Source organism: Salvelinus namaycush, chromosome 3, assembly GCF_016432855.1.
Source record: "Salvelinus namaycush isolate Seneca chromosome 3, SaNama_1.0, whole genome shotgun sequence".
Lineage (NCBI taxonomy): Eukaryota > Metazoa > Chordata > Actinopteri > Salmoniformes > Salmonidae > Salvelinus > Salvelinus namaycush.
In genome coordinates, this window is record NC_052309.1 from 33,880,336 (window position 1) to 33,899,259 (window position 18,924).

General features: G+C 44.7%; 1 protein-coding gene across 2 annotated transcripts in view; it reads right to left on the reverse strand.

The window, feature by feature from the left end:
- LOC120030532 (drebrin-like) overlaps positions 1-18,924 on the reverse strand; it is a 93,647-nt gene that overhangs the window by 18,584 nt on the left and 56,139 nt on the right. The window contains exons 2-4 of one of the 2 annotated variants that reach the window (XM_038975950.1): positions 4,940-4,995; positions 2,110-2,222; positions 236-310 (exon numbers count right to left, since the gene is read on the reverse strand). In XM_038975950.1, the coding sequence (XP_038831878.1) occupies positions 236-310; positions 2,110-2,222; positions 4,940-4,995 (244 nt within the window). Of the gene's footprint in view, positions 1-220; positions 311-2,109; positions 2,223-4,939; positions 4,996-18,924 lie in introns of both variants that reach the window. The other variant, XM_038975943.1, reaches the window with a different exon arrangement.

Consider the following 18,924-nt stretch of genomic DNA (forward strand, 5'->3'; position numbering starts at 1 on the left):
AAATCTGTTTGCTTTTTTACATCATAATTAATAAGATTATGGACAAGGGGACCTGATCCCAGATCAGCACTCCTACTCTGAGACACTAACAAAACGGGCGCAGAGAAGCAGATGGCATTCAGACATGAAATATGTTTTAATTTAGTCATCCAGGGAAGTTTTAATAAACAGTTTCAACAATGTGTCTTGGAGAGAGTCTTAGAGTAGCAGTTGGGTTTACCTCAGTGAGACTGACCTGGAAAAACTCTGCAACGTCAGCCACATGGCTGGCACACTGACACTTCCTTGCATCAGGCACATCCTCACCAACCTGGGAGAGGAGAAAAGGAGAGGACAGAGAGGGAGAGGAGAGGGAAATGGGGGAAGGGGCCAAAGAGGGAAGACAGGAAAGGCAGGTTAGTGTCTGTGTCACCCATTTCAAGGATACAATCTTCATCATCAATCAAAGTAACCACATTGAAAGGAGTTGATGGTCTCTATCTAGTGTATAATGTGTTGTGTGTTTAAGGACTCAAGATAGACACCAATTTAAAGTTGAATACAATTCTATGTTCAGTTTTCCAGTAGTAAATGTATGAAGCGTTGTTCCTCAAAAGGAAAATTCCTGGTAGGATGACATTATCATGGCCTTTTGAAAACAATGGGAAATATACACAGTGGCCACTGATTACATAAAAAGAATAGTGGAACAGCAATCATCCATAAAAACACATGGCTACTGATTTGGTACTGCTGCTACAGAATGATCAAATACAATAATTAGTCAAATAACACCCATTTCAGGGCTATTCACCTAGTTAATGAAACATCTCTGGAGAACTGCTCTAAATACTTTACTATTAAATCACATCATAGAGCTTATAACAACAACAAGAAACGGCACATATTTTCAGTTTCCTGTTTGAGAGGGGAGTTGATGGGCGACTGCAGTGCCTGAGAATTACAAGGAACCCAAAACGAAGGGTTGAAATAACAAACAAGATACCCTCACTGCAGGGCCATTCGAACTTCTCTCCTGCCTTCTCCCTCCCTTCATCTCAATTTTCTATTGTGACAAATACATAACATTTGCTGTATACTTATCCCATGCAGTTTAGTCCAATCTTCATGTATGAGCGCTTCATACTGTATTTGGTATGAGTTAGCTACAATGTCGCAATGTAAAGGGTTTTGATTTGAGGAAAGCACTAGCTACTGCAAATTTAAATCCTGATTGTCATTCTGCTGTGTGCTACAGTATATGGGTCAGTGCAGAGCAGAGTGGTGAGAGGTGCTGTGATAGAGACCAGTAGCCAGAGGGGATGTCTGGGCCTGCCACAAGGATAGGGACAGATAGCCCATTAGGCTGTCTCAGACTGCCTGAGCTCCTATTCCTCTAAGCTTCACTCTGGTAGGAGGGAGGGCTTGGGCCATCAGAGAGAAAGCATGTGTAACACATACAGTGTATACCCATAAACAGAGATGCGCATACAGTATCAGTCAAAAGTTTGGACACACCTACTCATTCAAGAGTTTCTTTATTTTTTCTATATTTTTCTACATTGTAGAATAATAGTGAAGACATCAAAAAAAATGAAATAACACATATGGAATCATGTTGTAAACAAAAAAGTGTTACACAAATCAAAATATATTTTATATTTGAGATTCTTCAAAGTAGCCACCCTTTGCCTTGATGACTGTCAAGGAAAAGGGTGGCTACTTTGAAGAATCTCAAATATAAATTAGATTTGGATTTGTTTAACACTTTTTAGGTCACTACATGATTCCATTTGTGTTATTTCATAGTTTTGATGTCTTCACTACTATTCTACAATGTTGAAACAGTAAAGATAAAGACAAATGTGTAGGTGTCCAAACTTTTGACTGGTACTGTATACTGTACCCACATATTTATAGACATATACTGACCAAAAATATAATGCTACTCTGTTTATCATATATCCTGATGCCTAGTCACCTTACCTGTATACATATCTACCTCTATCACTCCAGTATCCCTGCACATTGTAAACATGGTACTGGAACTGACTGACCCCATATATAGTATGCTTACTTTCTCGTGTTCTTATTTCTATTTATTGTGAAACACATACACACACGACTCACCCAGTTGATAAGGACGTAGCGCGGCAGTGCGGCCGTGGGCTCCTTCAGGCTGCAGAAGCCGTACATGACCCTGCCATTGTCGAAGGTCACTGTGATCTCCGGTAGACCTCCAGCTAGAGGAGGAGGGGAGGAGGTGGAAGAGGAATAGTAGGAAGGGAGGAATAGGAGGGGAAAAAAATGGAGAGGTGCAGGATTTCCACAAAAATCCCACCAATACCACTCTCCAGGCTGACCTGTGTTACCCTCTAACCCAGTCTCTGCCCTCCACATTATGTTCCCCAGTGCCTCACACTTCAGTGCTATACTGCTCCAGGCAGAGGCAGCTCTCTGCCCTATATGATCCTCACTGTTACCATCCAATGGAATCATTTAATAGCTTGATAGGGATAGTTCTGGCTGGTTGGTGGGCAGATGCATGTCCTCCACGACTTACACTGAGGAGAGCTGTAGTCTGGAAGTATGGCAGGCTTAGGTCCACTGAGAATAGGCAATCTCCAGTCAACTGTAGCAAGGCACTGTTGAAATATTAAAATCTAATCTATGGTAAAGGTATTGCGATGGCGAGGCAGCTGACTTTGTGAAGTGGGGTGGGGGTGTGGAGTGCAGACACACACCTGCGTCTTTCACAGGGTCATGATGCGACAAATGCAACACTCACACCTGACTACTCTTATGCAAGTAAACAGAGCTGCCACCAACAGCATCACACACTCTCAAACCTACCCGAAAGCCTATCTGTCGAATCAGAGTGAGGCCTCACTGGTCCAGCCCGCCCACTCCACCTACAGTACACCAATAGGATGACTGATGGTCTGCCTCTCCTCAAACATGGCAATAAATCATATTCTGTGTGTGTGTGTGTGTGTGTGTGTGTGTGTGTGTGTGCACGCGCTGTTAGAAGCCTCCATAACAGTAGATCTAAGAAGACAAGGCCAACCAACCAGCATCTCTCCCAGACATAATAAACAGAGCAGTGAGAGCTCAGCACCAGGTACTGTTCTGTGTATCTGAGATATGGAACACTTTCATTAACAGGAATCTTAACACCAAAAACAATGGCTGGCTGTCACTTTCAATGGAGGCCTCAAAGCTAATAAGTATGCCCTCTACTGCCACATTTCCCCTCCAGACAAAGATAAAATATAATGCTACTCTGTTTATCATACATCCTGATGCCTAGTCACCTTACCTGTATACATATCTCAAATCAAATTTCAAATCAAATTAAAAAAATAAAAATAATAATAATAATAATAATAATAAAAAATAATACAAATAAATTGATTTGATATCTACCTCTATCACTCGTGTATCCCTGCACATTGTAAACATGGTACTGGAACTGACTGAATCAGGCCTTTGCTGCAAAGAAACCACTACTAAAGGACACCAATAATAAGAAGAGACTTGCTTGGGCCGAGAAACACATCCGATGAGTCCAAGTTAGACATTTTTGGTTCCAACCTCCGTTTCTTTGTGAACCAACCTCTATTAGTCAATTGCAGGCTCTTTACACCCACACACAGGTTGATAATGACAGATTTGGGTACTGATAAGCGCCTAAATTGGATCGCAGTAGCTGCACATGCTATACATTTTTTATTTTACCTTTATTTAACTAGGTAAGTCAGTTAAGAACAAATTCTTATTTTCAATGACGGCCTAGGAACAGTGGGTTAACTGCCTTGTTCAGGGGCAGAGTGACAGAATTTTACCTTGTCAGCTCGGGGATTCGATCTTGCAACCTTTCGGTTACTCGTCCAACGCTCTAACCATTAGGCTACCTGCCGCCCCATGATGTCAGAGCTCAGGCTGTGCGCTTCACAGCACCGTATGGGTTTTGACTGACAGATGTTCTGAACTTAAGCACCGCACACGACAAGAAGTTGCCCCATCCCTCCCCCTAATTGGGCAACTTTGCGTATTTGTTGTTGTTTGACTGAGGGAAATGCTGTAAATTAAGAGGACTTGATGTATTTTGAAAGATGAGACGTTGAGGATTATAATAAATACCGCTTTGATGTCACACAAGCAAGCCAGACAACAGTGAGTCCAAATGTGCACTTCACATTTCGATGTCATAAAACTCCTATCATATACAGTATCAATGTTTATGATCACTATGTTTGATGTACAGTTACAAGATGACATGGCATCATACCCTGAATGAGCCTGTTTGTCTATTGTGAAGACAATTCACCATGGAACACGCAGCTGAATGCACTCATGAGTCCTTTCTATGAGCACCAAAATTACCATCTGTTTCTCTGAATTGCCTTGGGAAAGCCTAACACTAAGATTGTATATTATAACTTAGCTAGTCATTTTGGCAAGAGAACAAGCTGGTGGTAGTGATGTGCAGTTCGCAAACAATTCGTTATTTTTGAACAACTTTTTTTCCAAATGTCATAATAAACGAGTGACTCGTTCATTTGACCTGCTGTGACTCGTTCATTTTAGTCGTTCCTTTGACCACAATGAATTCTACAACAGGATTAATATGTGCTCCTCTGGCTCTATAGGTATCTGCTAGACTTTCAGTAATTGCGCTAATGCTAGTTAGCATTTACTCAAGAAACCACCTCTAACTTCCTTCATACTGGACACATACATAAAAATGGTATATATATTGTGTGCTATACACATTGGAAAATAAATAAACGTGACTCTGGATGACAACAATGTTTCAAACATTAGGGCTGTGTTCCTAAAGAACTTAAATCTGCTTCATGTTTTGTTTCCATTCCACGATAGTAACGAGTATTAAACCTCACATTTATGAGTGTAGATGGATGGATGGATGGATGAATATATTATAGATTTAGCTTACCTCCTGATGATGCCAGTGTCAAATCATTGCTGTTGTCCTCATATGTGTACAAGGCCCTGCAGGAGGGAAACAGAGAGAAAGACCGTCAGACATAGAAACCAGAACACAGAATCAAAACATCCCAGCCACATACTCTTTTTGACCAGCACTTGCTCCAGTATGTTTATATTTCACATTCATACTGTCGTAACTCAAAAGAAAGGAGGTACAGAGAGATGAACAAAGAGATTAAAAAGGAGAGATGCCAGTACAAGGTGCAACAGACACTGTCACAGGGAGACTCTTGGTCTGCCTGGCTGGGCATTAAGAATATGACAAACACCTTTAAAGGGAGGCAACGTCTCGAACCCTGCCCGGACGAGAAGGTGCTGCTCTCTACAGCCAATGAACTAAACTAGTTCTTCACCCGCTTTGAAGCAAGGGGCGGCCCCGCTCCCCCAGCCTGTCTGGAGGAGGACGTCATGGCAACCAAGAGTGCACTTGTCATCAATGAGGAAGTCGTACATCGAGTGTTCAAACGCACTGGAGCATGAAAGAGCTTGGGGACTGATAACACAAGTGGTTGTGTCCTGAAACACTGGGTGCCACCTGATCAAATATGCTGACGACACTGCTTTGGTCAGTCTCCTCAAAGGGGATGAGACCCGAGCAAGCACCGGCTCTAAATTATGACTAAATCTAAAACTCGAAAAATAACAAAAAACAAAAGGACATGGTGATTGACTTTCGAAGGAAGTCTACCATGCACACACCATCACTGATAAAAGGTGAGCCCATTGAAAGTGGAGAAGTACAAATACCTTAGGCTAGTCATTCACAACCATCTGTCCTGCGATCAGTGTACTGATGCTAATTTTAAGAAAGGCCAACAGAGACTATTTCCTACTGCACTTTTTTAATGTTGAACTAACCATCATGATTCTCTTTTATAAATCATTAATTGAGAGCATTTTGTTCTACTGCTTGACCTGTTGGTTATCAAGGTCGCACAGAAAAATAGGTTGGGCAAGGTAGTCAGGAAAAATCATGGGCAGCAACAAGAATGGTCATCGCTCTACCTGGGCAGAGCCCTGCAGAAGGCGAATAAAATAGCGGTTGACTATTCCCACCCATTCCACCCCAAATTCCAGCTCCTTCCCTCTGGCCACAGGTACAAACTTCCTAGAGAGAAAAATAATAGGGCCAAGTACTCATTTATTCCAAATGCAATTCTGCAACTTAACAAAATGTTGGACTAATTGCACTTCAAAACTTGCAATGCAGCCTGTTTTGACATTGCACTTACTCAACCTACTTGCTTGTAAACATCCTTTGCTATTTGTTGTGATTTTTTTAATATACATTTTATTTTATTGCATCTGAGGACATTAAAGTTTTCTGAATCGTAATCTGTAACTACATGAGCCAAGGGAAGAAGAGGGCTAGGACACGAGGTGGAACTCTTCACACCTGGTCACAGGTGCTGTTAGCGCCGAGACGTGGAGAGGCGAGAGAACGGCATCACCGTTTTACTATGTTACGTAGGAGGTTAAAGCCTGGAGTGATTAACTAGATTTAGAAAGAGAATCCCATTTCTATTCACACTGCTGCTTTTATGGCAGTAGATAGAAATACACTCCAGCTAAACTGCCGGGATTATTGTTCCCATTCCCTGAGAGGAGATAGAGCCATAGAATTCATTCTCTGAATAGATCCATGAGGTGAGACTAATACCACAAATTCTGCACAGACTCCTCAGATACTGGCTGTGTCTTCACTGTCTAATACTTTGATTTGTGGGTAATCTCTCTACTACAGGAACGTTGAGGGAGACAACAAATTCTCCCTCAATGTGGGCAAGACAATGGAGCTTATCGTGGACTACAGGAAACGGAGGGTGCGAACACGCCCCCATTCACATCGACGTGGCTGTAGAGGAGCGGGTCGAGAGCTTCAAGTTCCTCACCGTCCACATCACTAAGGACCTATCATGGTCCAAACACACCAACACAGTCGTGAAGAGAGAATGACAACGCCTCTTCCCCCCTCAGGAGGCTGAAAAGATTTGGCATGGGTCCCCAGATCCTCAAAAAGTTCTACAGCTGCACCACTGAGCATCTTGACCGGCTGCATCACCGCTTGGTATGGTAACTGCTTGAGATCCGACCGCAAGGAGCTACAGAGGGTACTGTGTACGGCCCAGTACATCACTGGGGCCGAACTCCCTGCCATCCAGGACCTCTATACCAGGCAGTATTAGAGGAAGGCCCTAAAAATTGTCAAAACTCCAGCCACCCAAGTCATAGACTGTTCTCTCTGCTACCGCACAGCAAGCAGTACCAAGACTGAGACCAAAAGGCTCCTGAACAGCTTCTACCCCCAAGCCATGAGAATGCTGAACAGTTAATCAAAATGGCTAACCAAACTATTTACATTGACCTCCTTTATTATTATGTTGATGTTTTTTTGCACGGACTCTATGCACACTCACTGGACTCTACCCACACACTCACAACATATACACATGCAAATTGATGCTATGCACACACACACACTTTCACACGCTGCTGCTACAGTTTATTATATACATCCTGATTGCCTAGTCACTTTTAACCCTACCTACATGTGAACTCGGCAAAAAAAAGAAACGCCCTCTGTCAACTGCGTTTATTTTCAGCAAACTTAACATGTGTAAATATTTGTAGGAACATAACAAGATTAAAAAACGGAGATATAAACTGAACAAGTTCCATAGACATGTGACTAACAGAAATGGAACAATGGGGGGAACAAAATCCAAAGTAACAGTATCTGGTGTGGCCACCAGCTGCATTAAGTACTGCAGTGCATCTCCTCCTCATGGACTGCACCAGATTTGCCAGTTCTTGCTGTGAGATGTTACCCCACTCATCCACCAAGGCACCTGCAAGTTCCTGGACATTTCTGGGGGAGAATGGCCCTAGCACTCACCCTCCGATCCAACAGGTCCCAGATGTGCTCAATGGGATTGAGATCAGGGCTCTTTGCTGGCCATGGCAGAACACTGAAATTCCTGTCTTGCAGAAAATCACGCACACAATGAGCAGTATGGCTGGTGGCATTGTCATGCTGGAGGGTCATGTCAGGATGAGCCTGCAGGAAAGGTACCACATGAGGGAGGAGGATGTCTTCCCTGTAACGCACAGCGTTGAGATTGCAGGCAATGACAACAACCTCAGTCCGATGATGCTGTGACACACCGCCCCAGACCATGACGGACCCTCCACCTTCAAAATTGATCCCACTCCAGAGTACAGGCCTCGGTGTAACGCTCATTCCTTCGACGATAAACGCGAATCCGACCATTATCCCTGGTGAGACAAAACCGCGACTCGTCAGTGAAAAGCACTTTTTGCCAGTCCTGTCTGGTCCAGCGACGGTGGGTTTGTGCCCATAGGCAACGTTGTTGCCGGTGATGTCTGGTAAGGACTTGCCATACAACAGGCCTACAAGCCCTCAGTACAGCCTCTCTCAGCCTATTGCTGACAGTCTGAGCACTGATGGAGGGATTGTGCGTTCCTGGTGTAACTCAGGCAGTTGTTGTTGCCATCCTGTATCTGTCCCGCAGGTGTGATGTTCAGATGTACTGATCCTGTGCAGGTGTTGTTACACATGGTCTGCCACTGCGAGGACGATCAGCTGTCTGTCTTGTCTCCCTGTAGCCAGTATGTAGCGCTGTCTTAGGCGTCTCAGTACAAACATTGCAATTTATTGCCTTGGCCACATCTGCAGTCCTCATGCCTCCTTGCAGCATGCCTAAGGCACGTTCACGCAGATGAGCAGGGACCCTGGGCATCTTTCTCTTGGTGTTTTTCAGGGTCAGTAGAAAGGTCTCTTTAGTGTCCTAAGTTTTCATAACTGTGACCTTAAATTGCCTAACGTCTGTAAGCTGTTAGTGTCTTAACGACCGTTCCACAGGTGCATGTTCATTAATTGTTTCTGGTTCATTGAACAAGCATGGGGAACAGTGTTTAAACCCTTTACAATGAAGATCTGTGAAGTTATTTGGATTTTTACGAATTATCTTTGAAAGACGGGGTCCTGAAAAAGGGACGTTTCTTTTTTTTTGCTGAGTTTACATATTACCTCAATTACCTCGACTAACCTTTACCCGTGCACTGACAAGGTACCGGTACTCCTTGTACACTACATGACAAAAAGTATGTGGACACCTGCTCATTGAACATCTCATTTCAAAATCATGGGCATTAAAATAGAATTGGTCCCCATTTGCAGCTATAACAGCCTCCACTCTTCTGGGAAGGCTTTCCACTAGATGTTGGAACATTGCTGCGGGGACTTGCTTCCAGTCAGCCACAAGAGCATTAGTGAGGTTGGGTACTGATGTTGGACAATTAGGCCTGGCTCGCTGTAGGCGTTATAATTCATTCCTAAGGTGTTCGATGGGGTTGAGGTCAGGGCTCTGTGCAGGCCAGTCAAGTTCATCCACACCGATCTCAACAAACCATTTCTGTATGGACCTTGCTTTGTGCATGGGGGCATTGCCATGCTGAAACAGGAAAGGGCCTTCCCCAAACTGTTGCCACAAAGTTAGAAGCACAGAATTGTCTAGAATGTCATTGTATGCTGTAGGATTAAGATTTCCCTTCATTGGAACTAAGGGGCCTAGCCCGAACCATGAAAACAGACCCAGATCATTATTCCTCCTCCACCAAACTTTACAGTTGGCACTTTGCATTCGGGCAGGTAGCTTTCTCCCGGCATCCGCCAAACCCAGATTCGTCCGTCGGACTGCCAGATGGTGAAGCGTGACTCATCATTCCAGAAAACAAGTTTCCACTGCTCCAGAGTCCAATGGCAGCGAGCTTTACACCACTCCAGCTGACTCTTGGCATCGCGCATGGTTATCTTAGGCTTGTGTGTGGCTGCTCGGCCATCAAAACCCTTTTCATGGAGCTCCCGACAAACAGTTTTTGTGCTTCAAGAGGAATTTTGGAACTCGGTAGTGAGTGTTGCAACTGAGTGCAGACGATTTTTACATGCTACAGCACTCGACAGTCCCGTTCTGTGAGCTTGTGTGGCCTACCACTTCACAGCTGAGCGGTTGTTGCTCCTAGACGTTTCCACTTCACAATAACAGCACTTACAGTTGACGAAATGACATGTTGGAGAGGTGGAATCCTATGACAGTGACACATTGAATGTCAATGAGCTCGTCAGTACGGGCCATTCGACCGCCAATGTTTTTCTATGAAGATTGCATGACTGTGTGCTCGATTGTATACACCTGTCAGCAACGGGTGTGGCAGAAATAGCCGAACCCATTCATTTGAAGGTGTGTCCACATACTTTTGTATATATAATGTATATTGCGTTACTATTTCCTACCTTTTTTGCTAATCTTTTTCTTACTTTTTAAATCTGCATTGTTGGGAATGGGCTCGTAAGTAAGCATTTCATGGTAAAGTCTACACCTCTATTCAGCGCATGTGACCAATAAAATGAGATTTGATTTACTAATTGTGGCTGGCAGTCACCTCACTCCATCACCCAAGAGAGAGGATGGCTGTCACAGAGAAAGGCTGTGTGGAGCTCGCTAACACATGCCAAGAGAGAGCCTCGAGATGGAGAGAAATAGAGAGCGAGCGAGAGAGTGAACAAGTGAGAGAGAGAGAGATTAAAGAGGAGCGAAGGAAGAGAAAGGGAACAAGAGAAGAGCAAAGAGAGAAGAGCAGAGAGCGAGAGAGAACCCTGCAGAGAGAAGGAGAGAGAGGACAGCCAGAGTCTGAGACAGGACCACTGAGGGCTACCAGACCTAAATGGTTGGAGACAGAGGGAGGGAGAGAGAGGGATGAAGACTGTAGACACAGAGGGTGATGGAGGTAGAGACAGAGAGGGATGGAGCAAGTCCTGCTAGAGCCTCATGGCTGGCTAAACAGACCGTACAGGACAGTACAGGAGAGGAAGGTCGACCAGATTAATCTGGAAATGTAGGATGTCTGTCTGTTGCTGCCTTGCTGGCACACAGTAATCCCACTCACCTTCATTTACCCCTTGCTAAGTGTGTGTGTGTGTGTCATTACTAAAATAATGGTATGAAATGGTCCGACTATTATGCAGACGGAAGAGAGACAGTATTCCCAGTCATTAATTAAACTTGTTTATAATCCTCTTACTGTCACACACACACAACCAAAAATGATCCATTATGGAAATGATAAACACACATACTACTGATCCTGATAAAGCACTCCTTAATATTACTGTACAACAGTAATCATCAGAATCACTTCAGTGCCATAAATCAGATCATTCTTAATAAGTCATGAAGTAAATGAGATGGAATCTGTATCTCCTGAAAGCCATTACAGTAACGATGCAAGGAGGGATATTGAAGTCACATTCTTGATTATAATAATCATACTCCAGTGTCAGCCATGGCCATGTAAGGACTTGGGCCAGTGTACCTTGTAGATTGGAGTCCTGTTCATGGTTCGAGATCAAGACGAGAATGACCTGCATTGGAGATGATGAATTGCCATGAAAAGTGTGGTAAATCCTTGTAAATATAGTCTCAAGAAGATGCATTTGTTTATTATAACCTGCACAGTCACATACATCTTCCAACATACACTGAGTGCACAAAACATTAAGAGCACATTCCTGATATGAAGGTTTAGTGTTGAGCTAGTGTTAAGCAGTCAGCCTGGTGTTACTTTTGACTGAACGCTGAACTCCCCTTTCCCTTTTCTTCTGCTGAATCATGATTTAAAAACCCATTTAAATCTCCTCCCCCTGCACTTTTCCCTTACATTATTTTCACCCTGTTTTAGGATCACTTATAACATGCTGGATTCCTGAGGTATGTGCTAAACGTCCATGCAAGATGTCGAAGTCTCTGGTGTCTCTCTCTCCCTCTCTACTGGGTCTATTCATGGTGACACCTTCATCCATGCATGTCAAGGAGTTGAAATCACAAACAACCTCATCCCAATCCCTCCAAGCCAGCCTTTACTAAGCCTTGTTCACAACGCAGGCCTTAATGCTCAAATCAGTTTAGGGTTTTTTTCAAATCCGTTTTGGACTACTGACTGCCCAAACATCAAGTTACAAGTGACCTAATCGGATGTGTGTGTTGAGACAGCAGTCATTTGCTAGTTGTCATAGAAATTATGGGTGTGCACGCAGAGGTGTAAGCTGATTGGTGGTGGTGCTGGTGCTTCCTATCACTCAGAAGTTATGTAGCAAGCTAAGGTGGCTACCTACCTGGGCGGCAGGTAGCCTAGTGGTTAGGAGCGTTGGGCCAGTAACCGAAGGGTCGCTGATTCAAATCCCAGAGAAAAATCAGTTGATGTGCCCTTGAGCAAGGCACGTTTCCAAGTTGCTTAGAATGTTCAAAATCATAGTGTAAGAACACTTTTAAAGCCTAAAAGATGTCCCAAAACTAGACCTTTTTGGCTAGGCAAAGCAGTCACCTATCTAGCTAGGTAGCTGTTTAGCTTTCTAACACATTCACTAATTGGTTTGTAAACAATTAACAACAAGCTAGTTAGCTACCTACCACATGTTCTTGTCAAACTGTCAGAGTAGTTAGCAAGCAACAAGATTTGCCAAATTACAGTCTAAAAACCACTTGAACAAATAAATCAGATTTGACCGTCGCATGTCCAGGAATCAGATTTGTATCTGACTGTGGCTTGAACTATCTGTTTCCATGTTCTTTTTGGCTGTTCAGGCTGCAGGATAAAGAACAGATTCGATTCAGATATGCAAAGGAATTGGATTTGAGTCACCTCAAACTGCCAATGTGAACACGGCTTTAGATTCCCTACCAGACGTTCTATCCATTTCCATCCACAGAAGGCGGCTATAGCAGAGCAGCTATCCCTGAACAGGCCTCTCTCTGGCTAATCTAGCCCTCCCTATCCTCTTCTCCTCACCCCAGCCTACTGCACACCAGTACTGCTCAGACCACACAAGCTCCACCATTAGCTCATCTCCAGCCTGTGAGACCCACCCAGCCCAATGAGCGGAGAGGAGACCAAGAGGCAGGGGGACAACGGAGAGAATGAGAAAATTTGAGAACGGGGGAGAGAGAGGGAGGAAGAGACAGAGAGAATGAATGAGAAAGATGGGGTATGAGAGAGAAGGAGAGAGATGGAGAGAGAATGAAAGAAAGAAATCGCGGTAGAGAATGCAAGGTTGAGAGAGAGAATGTGTGAGCTAGAGCGGTTCGCTTGTAGCACTATAAATAATTCCCTTTAAAGCAGACTCCTTTTTATTATCCATAAAAGACTGGCGTGACCTAGAAACAGCTCTGCTCTGTGGAGCCTTCACTGGGCCTGGAGAGAGAGAGAGAGAGAGAGAGATAGAGAGAGAAGCTGCACAGCAAACAGTAGGCATGTGGCTACCGCTCAGGAGCAGAGAGAGAGAGGTGGGGAGGGGTACAGAGGAGGGAGGGGGGATGGGGGAAAGGAGATGTAGAAGAAAGGGGAGAGAGGGGGAGGGTGAGATGCTGTAATGCTTCGAACACACCGACAGCGTCATTGCATTTTGGTCCACCAAAATTACATTCATTTCCAATGAAAGCGCTGCGTTTGCCTTGTAGCATTGCGTTGCAGAGGCAGTTGCAGTGTGTTCGGTGTGGTGCATACGTTGGCTATATCGAACGTATACATCAAACTGTATGCGTAGACGGCTTGGCAGAAATGGTCGCAGAAGGTGAATGTTGAACTTTTGTTGCACACATATCCAGATGATGCTGCGTACTATTTTGCTCAACAACGCTGTTGGTGTGTTGGAAGCGTTAGTATGTGAGTGGATGCATGGGAGATGGAGTGAGGGAGTAAGAGAATGCAGGGGAAGAAGGGGAAAGGGGGTGAGGGGTGAGAGAAAAGGTGCTAGAGGCCTCCTATACTGTTTCCGGGGGGGGGGGGGGGGTCCCTCACTAGAGCCCAATTAGACCTCAACACTGTCTCCTCTCTGTTTATAGTGCTGTAGATGGAGGGAGAGAGAGATGAGTGAGGGAAGAATATCAGTGGAGATGAGGAAGACAGACCAACTAGGCTGTCAGCAGTCCAAAAGGTTTCATTAGAACCCCCTGGAACTCATTCCAGAACCATGTCATCGATGATCATGCCGCCGCACGCTCCAGCACAAACAACTAATCCGATTGGCTCTCGGAGGGTCACCGTGTCTAATCAGGGCGGTTTTCCGTGACAAAGCTCTACCCTTCCAGGAAGCAGAGCCGGCAATCCAACATTTCCTAAACGAACCCAACACAGATGCCACATCTTGCTTTAATAAAAGGTTTCGTATGTTGAGAGCTGCTCTAATGTCTGCAAACACACGGGTGGACACGCACGCAAAAGTAATAACCAGGGGCACCTCTGCTGTCAATCAAAGTGAGTGGGTCTCTGGGGGCGCTCACTAAACGTATATTTCATCTTCCTGAGGTAGTGTGGTGGCATTAGGGCAAGTGTTAGTGTTATTAGGGAGGAGAGCTTCCTGGTGTCCCCAAGGGGGTGTTAGAGGACACACACCCACCCACACAAGCACAGATGCACACACACACGCCACCATTCTTCCACGAGAAATTCCATAATTTGGTGTTTTGTTGATGGTGTTGGAAAACGCTGTCCCAGGCACAGCTCCAGAATCTCCCAGAAATGTTCAATTGGGTTGACATCTAGTGACGGAGACGGCCATGGCATACGGTTTATATAATTTTCATGCTATTCAAGCCATTCAGTGATCACTATTGTCCTGTGGATGGAGGCATTGTCTTCCTATGGGCTCATAGCCATGGTAGTCAGAAAAATAGCCTGCCCAGCATTTTTATACATGACCCTAAGCATGATGGGATGTTAATTGCTTAATTAACTCAGAAGCCACACCTGTGTGGAAGCACCTGCTTTCAATATACTTTGTATCCCTAATTTACTCAAGTGTTTCCATTATTTTGGCAGGTACTTATATGCATGCATGTGTAGTTAATTAAGCTAACAGTTAAAACCTGACCCGTGCCTGAGCTACCGAGAGAGTGTGCGCCAGCTACCGAGAGAGTGTGCGCGCGAGAGCGACCGAGAGAGTGTGCGAGCGAGAGAGACCAAGAGAGAGAATGTGTGTATCGTGATGAGTAAATTGAGCTGAGAAACATGGTGATATCATCCCTCTCTCCGTGTCTCATGGATAGAACCAGTAGAAGTCAGTTAAAACCAATGCGTTACTACTGAGACCTCGAGCTATATTCTATTCTCAGCCTGTGTACTCTTCCTTTTTATACTAATCCATTTCTCTCAGTTATGCCCCTCTTTATCTTTCTCCAAATCACCTCTCCCCTGCAGAGCTCCTGACTATCTCCTGCAGCTTGCAGAGGTGTGTGTGTGTGTATATATATATATACACTGCTCAAAAAAATAAAGGGAACACTTAAACAACACAATGTAACTCCAAGTCAATCACACTTCTGTGAAATCAAACTGTCCACTTAGGAAGCAACACTGATTGACAATAAATTTCACATGCTGTTGTACAAATGGAATAGACAAAAGGTGGAAATTATAGGCAATTAGCAAGACACCCCCAATAAAGGAGTGATTCTGCAGGTGGTGACCACAGACCACTTCTCAGTTCCTATGCTTCCTGGCTGATGTTTTGGTCACTTTTGAATGCTGGCGGTGCTCTCACTCTAGTGGTAGCATGAGACGGAGTCTACAACCCACACAAGTGGCTCAGGTAGTGCAGCTCATCCAGGATGGCACATCAATGCGAGATGTGGCAAGAAGGTTTGCTGTGTCTGTCAGCGTAGTGTCCAGAGCATGGAGGCGCTACCAGGAGACAGGCCAGTACATCAGGAGACGTGGAGGAGGCCGTAGGAGGGCAACAACCCAGCAGCAGGACCGCTACCTCCGCCTTTGTGCAAGGAGTAGCACTGCCAGAGCCCTGCAAAATGACATCCAGCAGGCCACAAATGTGCATGTGTCAGCATATGGTCTCACAAGGGCTCTGAGGATCTCATCTCGGTACCTAATGGCAGTCAGGCTCTGGCGAGCACATGGAGGGCTGTGCGGCCCCACAAAGAAATGCCACCCCACACCATGACTGACCCACCGCCAAACCGGTCATGCTGGAGGATGTTGCAGGCAGCAGAACATTCTCCACGGCGTCTCCAGACTCTGTCACATGTGCTCATGTGCTCAGTGTGAACCTGCTTTCATCTGTGAAGAGCACAGGGCGCCAGTGGCGAATTTGCCAATCTTGGTGTTCTCTGGCAAATGCCAAACGTCCTGCACGGTGTTGGGCTGTAAGCGCAACCCCCACCTTTGGACGTCGGGCCCTCATACCACCCTCATGGAATCTGTTTCTGACCGTTTGAGCAGACACATGCACATTTGTGGCCTGCTGGAGGTCATTTTGCAGGGCTCTGGCAGTGCTCCTCCTTGCACAAAGGCGGAGGTAGCGGTCCTGCTGCTGGGTTGTTGCCCTCCTACGGCCTCCTCCACGTCTCCTGATGTACTGGCCTGTCTCCTGGTAGCGCCTCCATGCTCTGGACACTACGCTGACAGACACAGCAAACCTTCTTGCCACATCTCGCATTGATGTGCCATCCTGGATGAGCTGCACTACCTGAGCCACTTGTGTGGGTTGTAGACTCCGTCTCATGCTACCACTAGAGTGAGAGCACCGCCAGCATTCAAAAGTGACCAAAACATCAGCCAGGAAGCATATGAACTGAGAAGTGGTCTGTGGTCACCACCTGCAGAACCATTCCTTTTTTGGGGGTGTCTTGCTAATTGCCTATAATTTCCACCTGTTGTCTATTCCATTTGCACAACAGCATGTGAAATTTATTGTCAATCAGTGTTGCTTCCTAAGTGGACAGTTTGATTTCACAGAAGTGTGATTGACTTGGAGTTACATTGTGTTGTTTAAGTGTTCCCTTTATTTTTTTGAGCAGTGTATATATATAGATATATGTGTATATAGTTTTAATGACTCCAACCCAAGTGTATGTAAACCAGCCGACTTCAACTGTGTGTGTATGTGATACATCTAAATGGCATTGAAATGAGTAGCATCTGGCTGTTTTCTGCCCCCAGGGCTTGTGAGCAGTGGCCTCACATGGGCTGCTGTCCAGGATTACAAAGACCTTTCCCAAAGTGCCAGTCGGGGACTATATGCTAGTGTTATTCTACAATATTTTCACCATAAAGCAAAAGAAACCACAGTCTTTCTTCTTTATCTGTACTCCATGACGCTTCGTCATTCATCCATGTCATGATGACCTACTCTACAACACATAACATCCCATTCCAAAGCCAAACCCTTTCGTGATGTAGGAGTTGAAGACAAACCCAGTTTTCCCCTGTCATGGCCCCAAGCCATCAAATTACTACATGCATGATTCAAACATCCACTTACTGCTGATCCTACAGACAAACAGGGAGGAGAGGAAGGAGAGAGGAGAAAAAGGAGAGAGAGAAAGAGACAAAGAAAGAGAAAGGAGTAAGCAAAGGAGAGAGAGGTAGAGCCCAGGATCCCTGGCAGGAAAAGCTCCTCTCTCTATTCTATACAGCAGAGGCCAAAACGGAAATCAATCACACACACACTAATGCAAATATGCTATGTGAGTCTGAACCTTACAATAGTGGCATACTGTCTAAGGGCTCTGTTCACACAAAAATTAACAGTATACATCACATACTGTTATAACATTGATACACCCAAGCACAACCACTTCCACAACATACTTACACAGTACATGCACGAGTACACAAATAAAACTCACAGACCTCACTCAAGTATATTGGGTTCTTTTTCTCTCTCCCCTTCTACCGACATCATTTTCTTGGAGGGCAGGAAAAACCTTGCCCCCGTCTACTCCCCATGGTGCATCACCATGACAACCAACGGCATCCCTGCCGTTGCCTTGGCAACAGCACTTCCCCGCCCGTAGGTAGGATGTTGGTGGTTGGGGTGTGTGTCAGGGGTGTGTGTGTGTGTGTTGGGAGGCAAGAGGCTGTGGAACGGATGGACACACCACTTCAAAAGAACCAGCTGCCTTAGCCTCTCTCGGTTTACTAAAAACATGCTCTAAGAAAATCCACCTTCTGATCAGGGCCCTGTTTCCCAAAAGCATCTTAAGGCCATGTTATTCGTTAGACTCTCTGTAGGAGCATAGTTAAATCTCCAAGCTGTTTCCCAAAACCAAAGTTACTGAAGTTGCTCTTGAAAACGCTTGTTATTGAACGGCTCCCTTACACCAATCGTAGAAGAGCTAAGTACATCATTAGATGCTTTGTCATTCCTCGTCACTTTATACACAGAAGATCGCCACTACACACAAAATCAAGACGTTTATCTGTCCTTCTGTCACAGCTTCAGAAGAAATGTTAGTGACTACAAATACAAAAGCTGCCCATTTCTTTGCATTACAAGCGACGGATATAAATATGCTTCAAATTAAAACCGAGATGCCTGTATCAAAAGATAAATACAGTATAGGCTACATAGACCTATATTTTTGAATGATATGGAAATCAATTTCCTGTTAATTCATTTGAGTTGTATTTAGCTCTTTGTATGCTGCTGTCTTTAATTTGTCATTTTTGCCTCAATATATTTAATGTGTAACATGTGCGCAATGATGTGCCAAATCTTGATTTAGTGCATTATTATAGGGTTAGCATTAGAATAAGCCTCCTCAATATTTGTAGCCATTGGTGATAATATCTCTCTAGGAGATGATCCGTCGTCAGTATTGTGGAATACTTGTAATGTTAAGTTAAGATTGGAAAGGGAGAACACTGATCCGAGAGCAGTGGTTCTTTTCGATCTGATCAATATCGACATGCCTCAAAGACGCACTTAGCGAACATTCTCTCTGCGTGGTATTTTGGAAAACGTATGTTACATCGTCGGCAGTCGTAGGAAAGAAACTTCGTTAAAGCACTCCTAAGCCTAAGTTCCATCCTTATGGGGAAACTGGGCCTTGGTCAATACAG